The 17,947-nt window shown below is 38.8% G+C and overlaps 1 protein-coding gene across 1 annotated transcript in view; it reads right to left on the reverse strand.

Annotated features, from left to right (window-relative positions):
* LOC130920298 (von Willebrand factor A domain-containing protein 7-like) overlaps positions 1-16,829 on the reverse strand; it is a 47,375-nt gene extending 30,546 nt beyond the window's left edge. The window contains exons 1-5 of the mRNA XM_057843398.1: positions 15,850-16,829; positions 4,625-4,820; positions 3,963-4,048; positions 3,763-3,856; positions 1,625-1,753 (exon numbers count right to left, since the gene is read on the reverse strand). Of these exons, the coding sequence (XP_057699381.1) occupies positions 1,625-1,753; positions 3,763-3,856; positions 3,963-4,048; positions 4,625-4,820; positions 15,850-16,044 (700 nt within the window). The 5' untranslated portion in view covers positions 16,045-16,829. The remainder of the gene's footprint in view (positions 1-1,624; positions 1,754-3,762; positions 3,857-3,962; positions 4,049-4,624; positions 4,821-15,849) is intronic.
* Between the last annotated feature and the right edge of the window lie 1,118 nt (positions 16,830-17,947).

A 17,947-nucleotide genomic window follows, 5' to 3' on the forward strand; every position in this document is an offset into this window, starting at 1 on the left:
GTTGAGGACCTACAGTACCTCACAACAGGTGGTAAGTCCCTTGAGAGAGGCCCCTATGGATTACATTGTTTTCATAGCAAATACAGGCCTCTCTAATATTTTCAAGTGGGAGAACTTGCACAATTAGTGGTTAACTAAATACTTATTTGCCCCACTGTACTTATGGTAGGGTGACCAAACGTTCTCTTTTGCACGGACATGTCCACTTTTCACATCCTGTCCGGGGCATCCGGCGGGGTTTTATAAATTAATGAAAATATCCTGTTTTCAGTATATTTCACGGGTCCACTTAGCGTGTGGTAAAATTGACTGATGCTTTGCACCGAATAGTATAGTACTGTGCTGCCTGTGACGTGTCCACAGAGAGCCTGCCCAGTTGTTAAGACTTCTATTACGATCAATACGTAAATAATCCAGTGCTCATGTAGCGAAAACAGTAATTAAGACGAAAATACCTTTCTTCTACCTTGGATAGAACTTTGCGCATGCGTGCACAGTCACAGACTGGCTTTATCATGGCGTCAACTTTAAATTCTCATTCACAAACAAACCTTCGTCACGACAGGAGCTCACATGCTATCGGTATGTACACTTGCTAAACTTACTTTTCGGCAATTGTTGACTTCTGTCGGAGCTTTGCACTGGTGTGATCTGTAAAATCCCGTTTGGTGTCACATCGTTGCGCTGATGATGATAGTAAACTTTTATAGCAATGTTTGATTTTGCCTCGGCTACCAGTGCTTGCTAATAGGGTAGCTGTCAGTGAGCTAAGCCACACTAGGCATTATGGGAAATGTAGTTTTAAACTGCTGCGTTTGGAAACATGCTGATTGAATAGTTGGTGAGGTTATTTCGGTTAATGTTTGCGTGGAATCTAGAACATTGATTGAGAATAGCAATTGAGTGGGAATTTGTCAAAGACAATTGTCATGATAGTAATGTATAAAAATGGTTGGAACATAGCTTACTGTGTGTGTGTGTATTGACTGGACTACATTTCCATTACATTATTATTATTTCATCACTATTCAATTCAAGGTTTCTTTGTGTGTTTTTATTGTTTAATCTTTTAAAAAAAAAAATTTTTTTTTTTAGGTATAAAAAAGCCTGTTGAGTAACTTCTGAGAATTTGAATTTGTGTCTTTGGTTTTATACATTATGGCTATATTTTGTTATTCAATAAAACTGACATTTTCTATCTAGACGTAGGAGGCACACTTTAAATATATTAAAGTGATATAGGCATCTTTGAGTGAAGTTCGAGTAAAATTCAAGTATGTCGAGGCCAGGCTGAGTGTTCTGTTTTTGGAAATGAAAATATGATCACCCTAAATTATGCTATTTCAGCGACTAAAACAAGAATAAAACTAAACAAATTCAGACGACGTTATGACCAACACTAAATTACATTCAAGCCAAAGGATTGGACCAAAACTAGTCAAAATCTGTAATCAACCTTGGTTGTCATTACCTCTGAACACCAACATTAGGTTCTGCTATTTGTGATCTTAGTAAATCAGGCCCTCCCTTTCTATGGGTTTACTTTATTTTCTTATGTTGAAGTTTAACCATTTACAAAAATGAAAAAAAAAAAATTAAACTTAACACATAATCTCAAAGTTACCGTCTGGCTTTGCTGAAGAGAAGAGGCTGAAGTAGCCTGATGTGAGAAGCCTATTCGCCAACACATTGGGCAAAATGTTGTCATCACAGTTATCGCCGTCACAATTTCTACAAGTTGGAACATCAATGCCTGCAAATAGAAAAATCACATCATGAAAGGCAACGAAAATAAAGTTTTTAACTTGTTTTGGATAAACATAATTCCTGTTTACATGTTGATAATTCAAATTGCTGAGATACTGTACAAGTGTGAGGCAAGTTGGCAAAATATGTTTTTTTTTCGGTATATAAGTCGCAGTTTTTTTTTTTTTTTTTTTTTTTTTTTTTTTTTTTTTTCATAGTTTAGCAAAGGGTGCGATTTATCCTCTGGAGCGACATGTTTGAAATTAATAACACATTATATCATTTCACATGTTATTTTCATACTAAACCGCAAGAGGACGCTCAAGGCCTTTGTTTCAACATTGCCAGAAACTTCATAAGCAGAAACAAATAAAAACAAAGTTCTGAGAAGGGCCGGACAAAATGACACTGAAAAGAAAATCATATTCTGCAGATTACATACTGTACACTTATTCAGCCTGTTACTCTCTAGTCTATTTTTTTTTAATTTATTTGAAACTGCCTTTCAAAAGATGACATGTCTGTTCTTGGTGTTGGATTTTATCAAATAAATTTCCCCCATAAATCCGATTTATACTCTGGTGCGGTTTATGCCGGTAGTACCCGGGTTACAAACGAGTTCCGTTCCTGTGCTGGCGACGAAACCCGAATTTCCACGTAAATTAGAATTAACCCTATGGTATTTCATTTAATGATGGATGATACACTGCCCTCTGGTGGCAGTCTTGGGTCTGGCTGGACTGTCACCTTGTATGACTGAGGGGCAGACTCGTCTGACATGGATAAAGGACAGCTGTGCTCTGGTTTGGCCCACATAAGGCAGTAAGTTGTTTCAGCTAATATACAGGGGATGGAAAAAATAATGGAAACACCAAAAATGTTGGCATCATAAACATTGAACATAATTAAAGAATGCGTATGAGGAACATTCTAATTAAGTTGAACATCTCGTATGGCTGGCACAATCCCCAGACCTCAACATCATTCAGCATTTACGCTCAGTTTTAGAGATTCAATTAAGATGTCGATTTCCACTGCCATCACCTCTAAAAGAGTTAGAAGGCATTCTAACTAAAGAATGGTTTAAATTCGTTTTTGTTGATTTCTTAAGGTATTTCCATTATTTTGTCCAACCCCTGTATGTTTTTCTATGCATTTGCAATTAAGTTTAGAGCTACCGTTGGTGGAGTTATGTGTGAGCGATTGTCTATGAGAATTGTAAATACTTTAGCATTCGTAGCATTTAAGCTAGTAGACTTTGTTAGGCAAATTAGGCTAAATTTACTGTACTAAATTTACATATTGATCAGACTAGATGGACATTTGAACACCAATTGTGTCAATTTTTTTTATTGTTAGGCTAATTAGGCTCATTTACATATTGATCAGACTAGATGGACGTTTGAACACCAATTGTGTCATGTTTTTTATTGTTAGAGTGTGTGCCGTTTTGAACATGCGTGTACATGTGTGTTACAGCTTTACAAATTTTCAAAAGTGAAGGAAGTAAAAAGCTTCAAAAAACACAATTGCCTTATTTGCTGTCAAGCTGAATAACTTCACGTTTAGTGTTGACAGAACACGTCATATTAATAAAGTAAATTTAAAAAATAAGATACTGAGAGGTACAATAAGGTACTGTTCATGCGACAAAAAAAACAAAACAAAACAAAAACTTCAGACAAAATGGCAGACGAGACTCCGGCGTCGTAGAAATCGAGTCCGACGTATATTAGTCGAAGCAGGTGTGGCTTCCACTAAGGTGCGTCTTATAGTCCCCAAAATACGGTAACGCACACTAAATGTAAGATATTGTTCAAATACTGTTTTGAATAGACAGAAATGTAGGAATTTCTGCTGGTAGGTGATACAAAAGTACAGTATAGAGGCATTTCGTCTGGACATTTTTAATAACATTATACAGTATGGTTATCTGGTGGTAAAACTGCTATTCTAACAAAGCAATTATACTGCAGTGGAAATTTTGCCAATGAATGAACAAGACCAGTATTCTACCTGCCAGGTTGTCAAGGGGTTGGTCAGGTCTTATCAAAACACTGTAAGGAGCCAGGTTGCCCAACTCCACCCAGTTGCTGTGGCTGTAGAAAGCCTTGAAATATACAATGTCACATTACGCACACCACCATACATTAATTGTTGGTTTCATTTCATCTCACCACATCAGTATTCACAAATACCAACAAGATTACACTCACCTGCAGTGTGTGAAGTGTCATTCCAAGGATGAAACGCGCTATGTCGAAGTTTTCCCTTCTCACATTGTCCTTCACATCAGCCACACCTTGTCGGTTGAATGAGTGAAAGAATAAATTATATACGGGTGAAACTTTCTCTTTCTTTTTTAAAGGTTATGCCAAAGTTTTTTTTTCTTTGAATGAGGTAGAAATCAAATACGTTACCTTCTTACTAGTAGCCAAATGCATTCCAAAATTCTCTACGACCCCAGTAAAATTTAGTTTTAAAAAAGTACCCAATTCTGTCAATCCTGCTTTAGACTGTGACGTCATTTCAATAAGGTTTCTCATTCAAAATGGCTAAATGCAATAACAAAACATACTTGGCGAGCTTGCAAGGAGACATAATACAGCGATAGAAGTGTTAATGATTTATTTTTCCTTTCCAAAGATTCAGCAACTGTGGTGTGAATGGAATATAACACTTTTTGGGCTGGAGAAACAAAATAATCTCAGTTCAAACCAACGGTGAGGGGGACTGCTGCCTCCAGTGCCGAAAAGGGAGGAATGATCGTTTGCTGAACAACTAGAATGCATGTACAGTACCGCCAATGGAGTACATAAAGTACATTTTTTTACATTTCCACTGAAGTCATTTCAATCTGTGGTAAGACGTGTTGTACCTCGTGTTATTATGTCTCGTCCTCCTTGGAAGGCCTCATCATCAAAATGGTGCACGTTACCGAACAAACGTCTATCCACGAAAGCATTAGCTAAGAAAATTTCAGCAATGGCTGAATTGAACTGGAAACTGGACAGTAACGAGGAACTGGAGAAGCATGCCTCGAGTACTTGTTCAATGGTTAGACTGTCATCAATCTGAAAAAAAAAAAAAAACAGAATAAATGGTAGTTACTTTTAATGAGACTTTCCATCAAACTGCAATACCCCCCCTCCCCTTTCAAATTGAACACACTCCATAGACGTCATAATTATATTGACGGGTCACAACCCTCAGACACTGTGCCACGCCTTCGCGTAAGGGGCCTGCCCACACACAGCATCTCAGACACTGCGCCACGCCATCGCGTAAGGGGCCTGCCCACACGCAGCATCTCAGACACTGCGCCACGCCATCGCGTGGGGGGCCTGCCCAACCCGAGCATCAAGAGGAGTTATTCTCAAACACACGCACGTAGCGATCTAACGCCGGATTTAGGTTGAAAAAGTACAAAAGCTGTACCGCATACAAACAAGTAAGGATTGTCTCAGGAGTGATTTGTTCGGGGATTCAAGGTAATTATTATATTTTTCGTACCATGCATGCATTTTGAAACGTGAAAAAAATCAATGGGAGAAATTAGCCGCTACAGCCTTGGCGTCATAGTTGGCAATATTTAAGTAAAATAAATGCTAACTGCAAGGTTTTTTTTTGCTTTTAACCAAGAATCGAGACTGTTTTGCATCCATATCTATTAAGAATTCTGGGCTTTAAGCATTTATTCACAAGAATTTTCAACATAAAAAGCTCTTTGCGGTGATAAGGCGGCGCCACAGTGGCTAAAAGACTAGCAGCACATTCGGCCTATGTACGTAAAATCAGTGTTGTTTTTGTCAACGACAACAATAACGAAAGTATTTTGTCAACGAACACTTTTTTCATGACAATGACGAGACGATAACGAGCTAAAGATGTGTTTTTGAAAAATAAAACATAATGATACAGATGCTTGTTTTAGTCTGATGAGACGAGAATGAGACAAAAATGTGCAATAGTTTCCGTCACACGTTCACAATGTATGACTTTTATTTGTAGTTAGCCTGCATAGTAGGGTTAAAAGGTTCTGTTTGTGTGTTTCTGGTTCTCTTTTCGTCAACAAAAACGAGACGGAGACATTTTTTTTTAGATGACTAAAGACTAAAATTAGGCCTGTCAAAATTATCGCGTTAACGGGCGGTAATTAATTTTTTTAAATTAATCACGTTAAAATATTTGACGCATTTAACGCACATCCCCCGCTCAAACAGATTAAAATGACAGCAAAGTGTCATTTCCACTTGTTACTTGTGTTTTTTGGTGTTTTGTCGCCCTCTGCTGGCGCTTGGGTGCGGCTGATTTTATGGGTTTCATAGGGTGTAGGTTTTCATAGGGACGGCAGGGACATACTGTAACACTACCAACTTTTCAGGATGCTTAAATTGTCCCTACCAACTTTTAAGCCACCTTATTTGAATTATATAATGAGTTATATTGGTAATTTAGAGAGTCTTCCCATATGCTGTATGGATAGAGTAGAGTTTTAACTCATTATCGGTATAAACGACACCTGTCCACAACCTCAGTCAGTCACACTCCAAACTCCACTATGGCCAAGACCAAAGAGCTGTCGAAGGACAACAGAGACAAAATTGTAGACCTGCACCAAGCTGGGACGACTGAATCTGCAATAGGTAAAACGCTTGGTGTAAAGAAATCAACTGTGGGAGCAATTATTAGAAAATGGAAGACATACAAGACCACTGATAATCTCCCTCAATCTGGGGCTCCATGGAAGATCTCACCCCGTGGCGTCAAAATGATAACAAGAACGTTGAGCAAAAATCCCAGAACCACACGGGGGGACCTAGTGAATGGCCTACAGAGAGCTGGGACCACAGTAACAAAGGCTACTATCAGTAACACAATGCGCCGCCAGGGACTCAAATCCTGCACTACCAGACGTGTCCCCCTGCTGAGCCAGTACATGTCCAGGCCCGTCTGCGGTTCGCTAGAGGGCATTTGGATGATCCAGAAGAGGACTGGGAGAATGTGTTATGGTCAGATGAAACCAAAATAGAACTTTTTGGTAGAAACACGGGTTCCCGTGTTTGGAGGAAAAAGAATACTGAATTGCATCCGAAGAACACCATACACACTGTGAAGCATTGAGGTGGAAACATGCTTTGGGGCTGTTTTTCTGCAAAGGGACCAGGACAACTGATCTGTGTAAAGGAAAGAATGAATGTATTGAGAGATTTTGAGTGAAAATCTCCTTCCATCAGCAAGGGCATTGAAGATGAGACGTGGCTGGGTCTTTCAGCATGACAATGAGCCCAAACACACAGCCAGGGCAACAAAGGAGTGGTTTCGTAAGAAGCATTTCAAAGTCTTGGAGTGGCCTACCCAGTCTCCAGATCTCAACCCCATAGAAAATCTGTGGGGGGAGTTGAAAGTCCGTGTTGTCCAATGACAGCACCAAAACATCACTGCTCTAGAGATCTGCACGGAGGAATGGGCCAAAATACCAGCAACAGTGTGTAAAAAGCTTGTGAAGAGTTACAGAAAACGTTTGGCCTCCATTATTGCCAACAAAGGGTATATAACAAAGTAGTGAGATGAACTTTTGGTATTGACCAAATACTTATATACCATGATTTGCAAAAACGTTCTTTAAAAATCAAACAATGTGATTTTCTGTTGTTTTTTTTTCCACATTCTGTCTCTCATGGTTGAGGTTTACCCATGTTGACAATTACAGGCCTCTCTAATATTTTCAAGTGGGAAACTTGCACAATTAGTGGTTGACTAAATACTTATTTGCCCCACTGTATACAGCTCTGAAGTGATCATTTTTCAAACACACCCATGGATGTGTGAACAAATATTTTTGGTAACATCGAGTACATTCCTCCTTTTGGTGTTGGTTTGCCTTCCATCATAATTAGAACCATCTTTTTTACTTAGCAAAACGGATACAGCGATATGACAAAGTATCTGAACCTTTTGGAATTTCTCACATTTCTGCATAAACTCACCATCAAATGTCATCTGATTTTGCCAAAATCACACAGATGAAAATACAGTGTCTGCTTTAACAAAACCACCCAAATATTTATAGGTTATCATATTTCAATGAGGATAGCATGCAAACAATGACAGAGGGTGAAAAATAAGTAAGTGAACCCTCTGCCTAAGGAGACTTAAAGAGCAATTGAAACATACCAAATATTTTAAGTCAGGTGTGTGCCCAATCACTGTTAAGTGGTTTAAAGCTGCCCCGCCTACTATAAATGTTTTGCAGGAAAACCTGAGATCGTCTGTTGGACAGTTGAAACTAAAAAGAGGATGGCTGCTGCAACAAGACAATGATCCAAAACACTGAAGTAAATCAACTTCAGAATGGTTTCAGAATAACAAAATACACGTTCTGGAGTGGCCAAGAATACTTCAACCCCATTGAGATGGTGTGGCATGACCTAAAGACAGCGATTCATGCCAGAGATCCCGGGAATCCGACTAAACTACAGCAGTTTTGCAGAGAAGAATGGGCCAGGATTAGTCCTGATCGATGTGCCAGACTGGCCTGCAGCTACAGGAAGCGTCTGGTTGACGTTATTGATGTCAAAAGGGTGTGCCAATTAAGTACTTAGGTATAAACATAACTAAAGATTTTTCAAAATTATATGAAAGTAACTATCCACAAATAGATAAGACCATAAGAGAGGACATGGAAAGAAGGTCTAAAGAAGGAAAGAAGAAGAGATTAATATCTTGCAACGTCTACTCTATTTTTGTCCTTGCCTGTTCATGTTCCAAAACACCAATTCATTAAATGGGATAGGTACATATCTCGATTTTTATGGGAAGGGAAGCGGCCACGAATAAGATACACTGCATTCCAAATAAGTAAAGACGAAGTGGGGTGGGCACTTCCAAACATGAAACATTATTGTCAAGCTGCACAGTTGAGACATTTGATTTGTTAGTGTAATGAGGGATATACGGCAAAATGGAAGGATATAGAAGTTTTTTCACAGAAGTACCCGTCACAATCACAAATTGGACAAATCCAAAACCTAACTTTAAAAAATCGAGGATGGAGCTGGCAATGTGGTAGTGTCTTTTACAATAGACGTATGGTACTCTGTAGTAAAACTTTTAAAGATAGATAAAGAAATAGGTCCACTAAAATGGATATCATACGATGATAAATTCATACCTGGAAAATTAGATGACGGGTTTAAGACATGGACAGATAAAGGAATTACAACTAGGTTTGTTCCGATCATGTTTTTTTGCTCCCGATCCGATCCCGATCGTTTTAGTTTGAGTATCTGACCATCCCGATCCGATTGCTTTTTTTTTTTTTGCTCCTGATTCAATTCCAATCATTCCCAATAATTTTTCCCGATCATATACATTTTGGCAATGCATTAAGAAAAAAATGAACTCAGACGAATATATACCTTCAACATACAGTACATAAGTACTGTATTTGTTTATTATGACAATAAATCCTCAAGATGGCATTTACATTATTAACATTCTTTCTGTGAGAGGGATCCACGGATAGAAAGACTAGTGACTTTGTATATTGTGACTAAATATTGCCATCTAGTGTATTTGTCGAGGTTTCAGTAAATGATACTGTAGCCATGCCCAAATGCATGATGGGAAGTGGAACCATGACTGTGCGTAGTGCTACCAATGGCGTACCGCAAGCAACACGTCACTTCCGCTCATTAATTTTCATGACATTAGCTACTGTTGCTAAGTAGGGACAAGCCACCGTTTGTCCCTAATAGGAAATGAATGGAAATCGTGTACAAAGGAGATGTTTACAGAGGTAAATCTACCAATTCTCTCCAAAAATAATGTGCCTGGTGCCAAATTGACTGGCAAAGATGTGGAAGAACATAAAAATGTTCAGTTAAGGAGATGGCTTTAATGCCGAAGGCTGAAAAAGACGAAAAAAAACGAGCCGACCTAAGCATAGCTTTAGCTTTTTTATCGACGCCACTGACAATGACATTCTCCTGTTTCAACAAGCTATCATTTACCATCAGCCCTGTCTTTCTTATATATCCTCTGGTTGTCCTACGTCTCTTACCGTTCTTGGGGGTAATTTAGTTAGCTTTGAGTAGCGATCGCAAATGCTACTCAGTGACAGCCAACGAACACTTTAAATTTTTTCATTGATAACACATCTTAATCCTATAATTTATTTACACTTCCCCCTTACTAAAGTTTTATAAATATATGATAGAAACGGTAACAGTGGCAGTCAGATACCAATGCAATTCTTTTCAGGTCATTCATTGACAGACAGAAGCAGTACGGCACGTTAAGCTAAAAAAAAAAAGTTAAAAATATAAAAATGGCTTACCTCTTTGTCCTCTGAAAGACCATGCCAACCCAACATAATGTTTACTGAATATGAAACGTGAATGGATTCGCCGAGCTGGTGTTAAAGTCCGCGCAAGTTGATTCGGTCTTCACATTTTTTCCTCCCGGGTTTTTGGTTTCCGGAAACGTATGAAGAAAACATCCTCATGTGTCGTAATGTCTAGAGTCGTTTCTACAGGTTCCAAAAAAGCAATGCGTGATCGGCATGTTCATTTTTGAAAGATTACCGGAGAAAAGTAGCACTAATTACGTTGTTTCTATGCGAGGGCGGTTCTATAATGTCCCACTTTGGCTTTACTTCCGTTTTACGATGCGACGTCACGGTCTAAAAATAGCCTGCGTACGGTACGCCATTGATATATCTTCTCTGCGTTGGGAAATAACATAAGGTGTTAAGAAAAAGATCAATTGCTACCTTGCTTCCCCACATTGCTTCCCATGATATTTCTAATCATAGGGAGAGGGATTGTAAGGCTTTAGCCAATTAAAAAAAGGCTCCAAAGGCTGCCAAAATTCACTCTACTCATTTTACGCTGCCTTTTATCTCGCTATATAGGTAAGACGGCGCCATTACAGATTGAGCGCGACAATGCGTGAGTTGGTTGTGCAGCGCATGCATTAATTGCATTAAATATTTTAACGTGATACATTTTTTAAAAAATTAATTACCGCCGTTATCGGGATAAATTTGATAACCCTACCTTAAGCCTAAACTTAAGACTCTGGATGAGTGTAACATATTATGTTTGTAACGTTAAATACAATGAGAAAACGATTTAATTAAAATATATATATATATATATATATATATATATATAGTGTATATTAAAAAAAAGGCATGGCCGATATTTTTTTGCCGATTCCGATACTTTGAAAATGACGTGATCTGACCCGATCGATCGGGACATCTCTAATTACAACTATAAGTAAAGAGGTTAAAAGGGGAGAAATAAAAAGTTTCCAAGAACTGAAAAATACTAACAATCTTACTAACCAAGACTTTTTTAGATATCTGCAAATGCGCGATTACTATAATAAGGATGTTAAGATAGGTGGGGACGCAGTACACCCTATAATACAGATGCTGGTACGATCCTATGAGAATGTTATCCCTAAAACTGTGTCAACTATACATCCCATATTGAGAGACTCTGTAACTGAGTCAACACTATATGTGAAAATGAAATGGGAACGAGAGCTAGGTGAACTGATACCAGAGGAGAAATGGAACAACATGTGGCGGTCACATTTATCAACATCACAATCACCTAAATGGAAGGAATTCAATTGGAAAAACTTAATTCGCTACTTCATCACACCTAAAATTAAAAATAAACAAACAAGTAGCCAACAGTCTTGCTGGAGACAATGCAACAACTTGAATCCAGACCACGCACATACAGTATATTTTGGACATGCATTAATATTCATTCATTCTGGGAGAAGGTTCACTCAGCTCTCTGTGATATGTTGAGATACACAATTCCCAAAACCTGTCAGGTATTATATCTGGGACTTTTAGAGGATGTAATACATAAAGAGGAGCAGTATATTGTGAAAATTCTCCTTGTGGCTGCAAAAAAGGCCATAACAAAGAACTGGTTAAGAACTGAATCTTCAACATATGAACAATGGCTGCTAATTAGTGGATGAAATACTCGACATGGAACGGCTAACATATAGGCTAAAGATAAAAGAATATTTGTTTTGGAAAAACTGGGGTAAGTGGCTGACTTACAGGGAAAAAGGGGTGTAATATGGATCTCTGGCTCATCGTGATAGAGGGGAACACAGGCCCGTTTGGTGCTCATTGGTTATATTTAGGGCCCGAGCACTAGGCGTGCGAAGGCCCTATTGTTTTTCAAAGGATTATTTATTTCATTTATTTATTTATTTATTTATTTATCTATTTTTTAGGGCAAATGAAAACGGCCAATTTGGAGGGCTGAACATGCACGAAAAGTCACCAAAATTTGCGCATTCAGTGGGGAGAACAAGTATTTGATACACTGCCAATGGGAAAACCCATTGGCAGTGTATCAAATACTTGTTCTTCCCACTGTACGTGCGGAAAATTGTAAATTTCGATAATTCTGCAACGTTGCAAAAAAATGTAACAAAGTGGCTCAGTGGCGCCCCCTTGAAATTTTAAAATTGGCCTATAACATTAGGGTCTGTCAGCGTAGAGCGATGAAATTTGGGGAGTCTATACCTTGTCCAAAACCGCTCCAAAAAAGTGTTGGCACCCATATTCCAAATCCAACAGGAAATCGGTTATTTTGGATTGAATATGAAATTTTTATCGATTTAGACGGTGCACATTTGAGACCTTTCCGCCAAGGGAGTTTGTTGGATCATCTTCAAAATTGGTGAGACTGTTCAGGAGACATGTGAGATCTTAAGTTTTTAAAATGGTGCGTTTTCATTCACGGGTCTGACCTGGGCTTGGTGCCAAAGTCGGCCATTTTTTCGGCAAAATGGCAAATTCAGTAAATGACTAATAGCTCCTTGACACAACGTTCAATCTTTTTCATATCCGGCATGTATGTGCGGCATCCCACCCTTAACACGAGTGCATTGAAATATTACCCATTAGGCCTAGCGCCTCCTAGTGAGAACAGGAAATGCCTTTTTTTACGAGACAGGTTACTCCTCCAAGGGAAAAAAATCTGTTGACCTCAAACCTGCATCAGGGGAGCCTTAAGACCTGTGTTCAGGTGCCTGATGAAAAATATTTAGGTTTCGCTGAAGCAGAGGGGTCCAAACAGGAAAGTGAAAATGACCGTCAACAATTTGCCTCGCAAAAGACTTTGAACAGTCATAACTCGGCAGATATACAACATATCTGCGTCAAACTTCCCGTGCTTGTTGAGAGTCATACCCTGAAGGGTCTTGTAGGTCAGGGGTCCCCATCTGCCGGGCCGCGGACCGGTACCGGTCCGTGGCGCATTTGCTACCGGGCCGCACAGAAATAATAATTTAATAACGACCGCATTCTGGCCGAATTAACCCTGTGCCCCTGCTTAACACACAAATATCTCTGTCTACTCTAGATATAATACTACGGGATAGATTACAATGGTGTCATAGAAGTCCATTGATTGGACGGCTAGTAGTACATCTTGTTTGTGTATATAATATATCTATGTGCGCTTGTCCTTGATAATAACGTATTACTAGGCCGCGGGCGCAGCACATTTGTTCCCGGAAATAATTAGCCCACACACGAGCGAAGATAACTGGAAAACAGACGTCTTTGGAGATATTTTTATGGCGAAAAGGATATTTTTACGGCGAAAAGGGCACCTGACGAGCCTACAACCTCGAAGACCCACGAACTGCAAAGGAGTGGATTCGTGACCCGTTTGTGAATAAACAGAGAGATCGCAAATGACGGCGACCTTATTGAAAATACATTTGAGACAACAACTCTACCGATGTTCTGGATTAAAGTCATTCTGGAATATCCTGACATCGCGACAAGAGCATTGAAAACCTTGCTACAATTTCCAACATCGTATCTTTGTGAAGCGGGCTTCTTAATTAATGTTTAACGACAAGGCGAAGTCGTCAATGGTGAGCGCGGTGTGCAGCTGTTGTGTGCAGCTTACATGGCAGGATGAATCTGAGGAGAACTTTTCTACAAGTCCTTCCATGATCAAACGTAAATTAATATTCCTTTCTTTCAAGAAAGTTTGTGTTGTGTTTACTTTGGAATCGCTGCATTTGCGCATTTTGCGGCTATGTTTAACGTTATGCGCAGAACCACATCGTTGCAATTTTTGATGGGTTGCAAAATTTGTCAGAACACCGGTCTGTGAAAAAAATGACCCAAATAACACCGGTCCGTGGTGCAAAAAAGGTTGGGGACCCCTGTTGTAGGGGTCATTTGCATCAACTCTACAGTGCCAACTAGTGGTGACAGAAAGGAGTTTAAAAAAAGGCCTTTCCTATTGGGTTTTTTCAACGTAGAGCAATGAAATTTGGGGAGTCCATACCTTATGCAAAACTGCTCCAAAAAGTCTCTTGCACCCATTTTCCAAATTCAACAAAAAATTGGTTATTTTGGATCAAATGTGAAATTTGTAGCCATTTGTAGTAAAGTTTACATTTGGAGGGCTGAACATGCACGAACACTCACCAAATTGTGCACATACATGCAGCTTTGCGTGGATTTCGATAATCTTGCACCGTTATAAAAAAATTTAACAAAATGGCTCAGTGGCGCCCCCTTGAATTTTTCAAAAAGGCGTTTCCTATTAGGTTTTTTTAACGTAGAGCGATGAAATTTGGGGAGTCGATACCTTGTGCAAAACTGCTCCAAAAAGTCTCTTGAACCCATATTCCAAACCCAACAGGAAATCGGGTATTTTGGATCGAATGTGAAATTTTTATCAATTAACAGGGTGCACATTTGAGACCTTGTCACAGAGGGAATTAGTTGGATCATCTTCAAAATTGGTTAGACTATTCAGGAGACATAGGAGATCTAAAATTTTCAAAATGGTGCGTTTTCATTCATGGGTCTGACCTGGCCGTGGTGCCAAAGTCGGCCATTTTTTCGGCAAATGACAAATTCAGTAAATGACTAATAGCTCCTTGACACAACGTTAAATCTTTTTCATATCTGGCATGTATGTGCAGGATCCCACCCTTAACACGAGTGCATTGAAATATTACCCATTAGGCCTAGCGCCACCTAGTGGGAACAGCAAATGCCTTTTTTTACGAAACGGGCTCCTCCTCAAAGGAAAAAAATCTATTCACCTCAAACCTGCAAGAGGGGGAGCCTTAAGACATGTGTCCAGGTGCCTGATGAAAAATACTGAGGTTTGGGTGAAGCAGAAGGGTCCAACAGGAGAAGTAAAAATGACTGAACCCATTTCGTCTCACCACAAGTTTTGAACAGTCATAACTTCTATAACACATCTGCGTTAAACATCTCGTGCTTGTTGAGTCATAGTCTGAAGGGTCCTGTAGGGGTCATTTGCATCAACCCTACAGCGCCAACTAGTGGCAATAAAAGTCACTCATTTTTTCTAATATATGTCCAGTTCTTTTCAGGTTGGTCATTGTAGTTTCAAAACCTTTTGTAATACTTATTTCACGGCCCATGTTCACGTCTCTGTCTGTTGCCGTGACGACCCTTTGTTTGCCATTAAAAGGAAAAAAAAAATTCTGAGACTCAGGCAGCTTATAGAGCCACAGAATTTGGCACACTTGGTCGAATTGGCCCAGTTAGAAGATTCATTTTGGTTTTGAATAAGGGCTTGGCTGCACAGCTCAGTAGTGCCTCCTTTTTTGTAGTACTCTTTCCAATAGGGATTTTTATCTCTTAGGTGTGTGAATGTAAAGAGGCGACTTTCGAGCATGTTAGGTTCCAATGAGATGATTAGAGAGGACGATCTGCCACCACCCTGACCTGCACACTGTCCGAGTTGCGTGACGTCCGAGTTGCGCTAGATTGCGAGGGCCCGTTCAGTCCTGCTTGCAGGCCTAGTTTTCTTTATGTTTGGTGTTGGTGTTATTCGGTGGTGGGGAATGTTGTGTTTTTGTGTGGAAATTTTGAAATAAATAAAAATGTAAAACAAAAAACAAAAGGGGGTGCCCAAAATACTAAATGTGATGGTTCACTTATTTATTTGTAAGAGTATAATTTTTTTTTTTTTTTTCAATTAACTTCCAGTAAATACTTACATAATCTCATATATTCACAGGAACAAGTTTGAAATGTTTTCTTACTGTCAGACTGAAGTCCTGTCCATTTACAGCAGCAATGTCTCTGCATACCTCGGCAGTCTTTTGAACAATTGCCCTTATGGTGATGTCCTTGTGAGTTAGGGACCCACTTGCAAAGAGTGGTTCGAAGCATTGCATTCGGCCTGTGAGGCTGAGGACCAGCCCCACAGATAGCAGGAATGACCACTTGCTGCTCATTATGTTGATGATGGGGGGTGGGACCTGGAAAAAATGAAACTTTCGGAAAAAGGAAACTTACTTGATAGGCATTTCTTTTGCTCAAATTCTTGAAAATATAATCTACAATATGCCAGCTCACTGCACTTAATTCATTCAGTGGCTCCATATGAATAAAAAAGAGTGAAAATGCATGAGCTGGTGTGCTATAAACAGTAAGAAAAAGAATTGAAAAAACTAGCGTGTTGAAACTTTCAACAAATATCATATATAATATGTAAATATTATTATACCTATATTTTTAAAGGCAAAATGGAAAATCACACTTACCTCAATATAGTTTTCATTAACAAAGGTGGAGCTGTTTAATTCTGAAATTTTCAGAGCGATCGTACCATGTATTTCCTTCTAACTGCCAAATCCTCAGACTGTGTGTGTGGGGGTGTGTATGTCTTATATATCTTGCCTTCAACACCGACTTGTACATTCTTAAAACATTATTTTTTTAATGGGTCATAATTAGTGTTGGCAATTAAAATGACACACCCGTGCATATCTTTTTCATCCTCATTAAAGTTAAACAAAACGTCATGCAACAGGTGCATTCACTGTATTAAGAAAGTGGTTTATTTTAAAGATTTCATTTGCGGAAATGCGGTGATAAGTCAGTTGTTTATTTGAGCTATCTGTCACTCTCAGTCAAAGCTTGTCTGGAGTGGAATTTTTTTTTTTTACATTACAGTGACAATACTAACTCCTTCACGCAGCAAGAATTTAGAGTGATATTTACTTCAAAAGAGAGACAATAGTCATAATTAGAGCTGGAAATCTTTGGGGACCTAACGATTCGATTACATTATGATTTTATTATATTTATATTATCAGAGGCTCCGATTCGATTATAAAACGACAACCCTTTGTTTTTTTAATTTTTTGTTTTTTTTTAACGTTTTGTACATTAGTTCCAAAATTGTTCCAAAATCCTCTCAGGCTAAACCAAACGACTATTTCATGATCAAGTTAACATATAACAGTAAACAAATACACAAAAATAACAGTAAATAAAAAACTCCAGTCCCCATTCTGTATCAGCAGCTTTAAACTACATTCAATTTAATGTTGTGAATCAACTGTTACAGTTGGTAAAATTGCTCACGTTATTCCATAATTTCCCTTCTGTCTACTTTTGTCAAAGTTTTAAAACTATTTCATCATTTAAAGAAAGATTCAAGACAAGATTCTGCCGATTTAGGAGTATTTTAGATAAAAAATTAATTAGGTTCTCTACAACAGAGCCTTCTAGAGAGGTCTACTGCTTTAAAATGGCGACTGTTTACTTACGCTGGAAAGTGTCATTTCGTATCTCTGTTCAATAATACATGTTCTAACACCAACAACGTCTGTCATTTAGTTCTGCATATATATGATATCTACTGTAGCCATATGTTTGTAGCAACTTGCAACTGGGCGTTGTTTATAGCGGCTGTCAGACGCAGTCAGGTATGATTGTTTTTTTTTATCTAGCGGCATGAGTTAAACATATTTACTCTTGGTCCGTTCATCATTGCGTCCCAAAGACCGCGCTGACTGTGTTTTACTTCCGCTTTACCTGGTATAATTCAATAATCAGAATTTGGATATTTGTGAATAGTTCTCGAATCTTCCACGGCCGAATCGCGAATAATCTAAGAATCGGAAATTTCGCACGCCTCTAGTCATAATAATAAATATTGTCGTTAAGAGTGTGACAATATCTCGAAACAGCGATATATCGCGATATTTTGCAACCCGATGGGTTATCGATATGCTCCCGCCAAGAATCGATACTTTTATTTAACATATTGGCCATACAATGGAGTATGGATGCTGTAAACTGTTCAATGTTTGTTGAGCAATTCTTTGGCGGTCCACTAGGGGCGCTCGG

This window comes from Corythoichthys intestinalis, chromosome 8 (assembly GCF_030265065.1).
Source record: "Corythoichthys intestinalis isolate RoL2023-P3 chromosome 8, ASM3026506v1, whole genome shotgun sequence".
Taxonomy (NCBI): Eukaryota; Metazoa; Chordata; class Actinopteri; order Syngnathiformes; family Syngnathidae; genus Corythoichthys; species Corythoichthys intestinalis.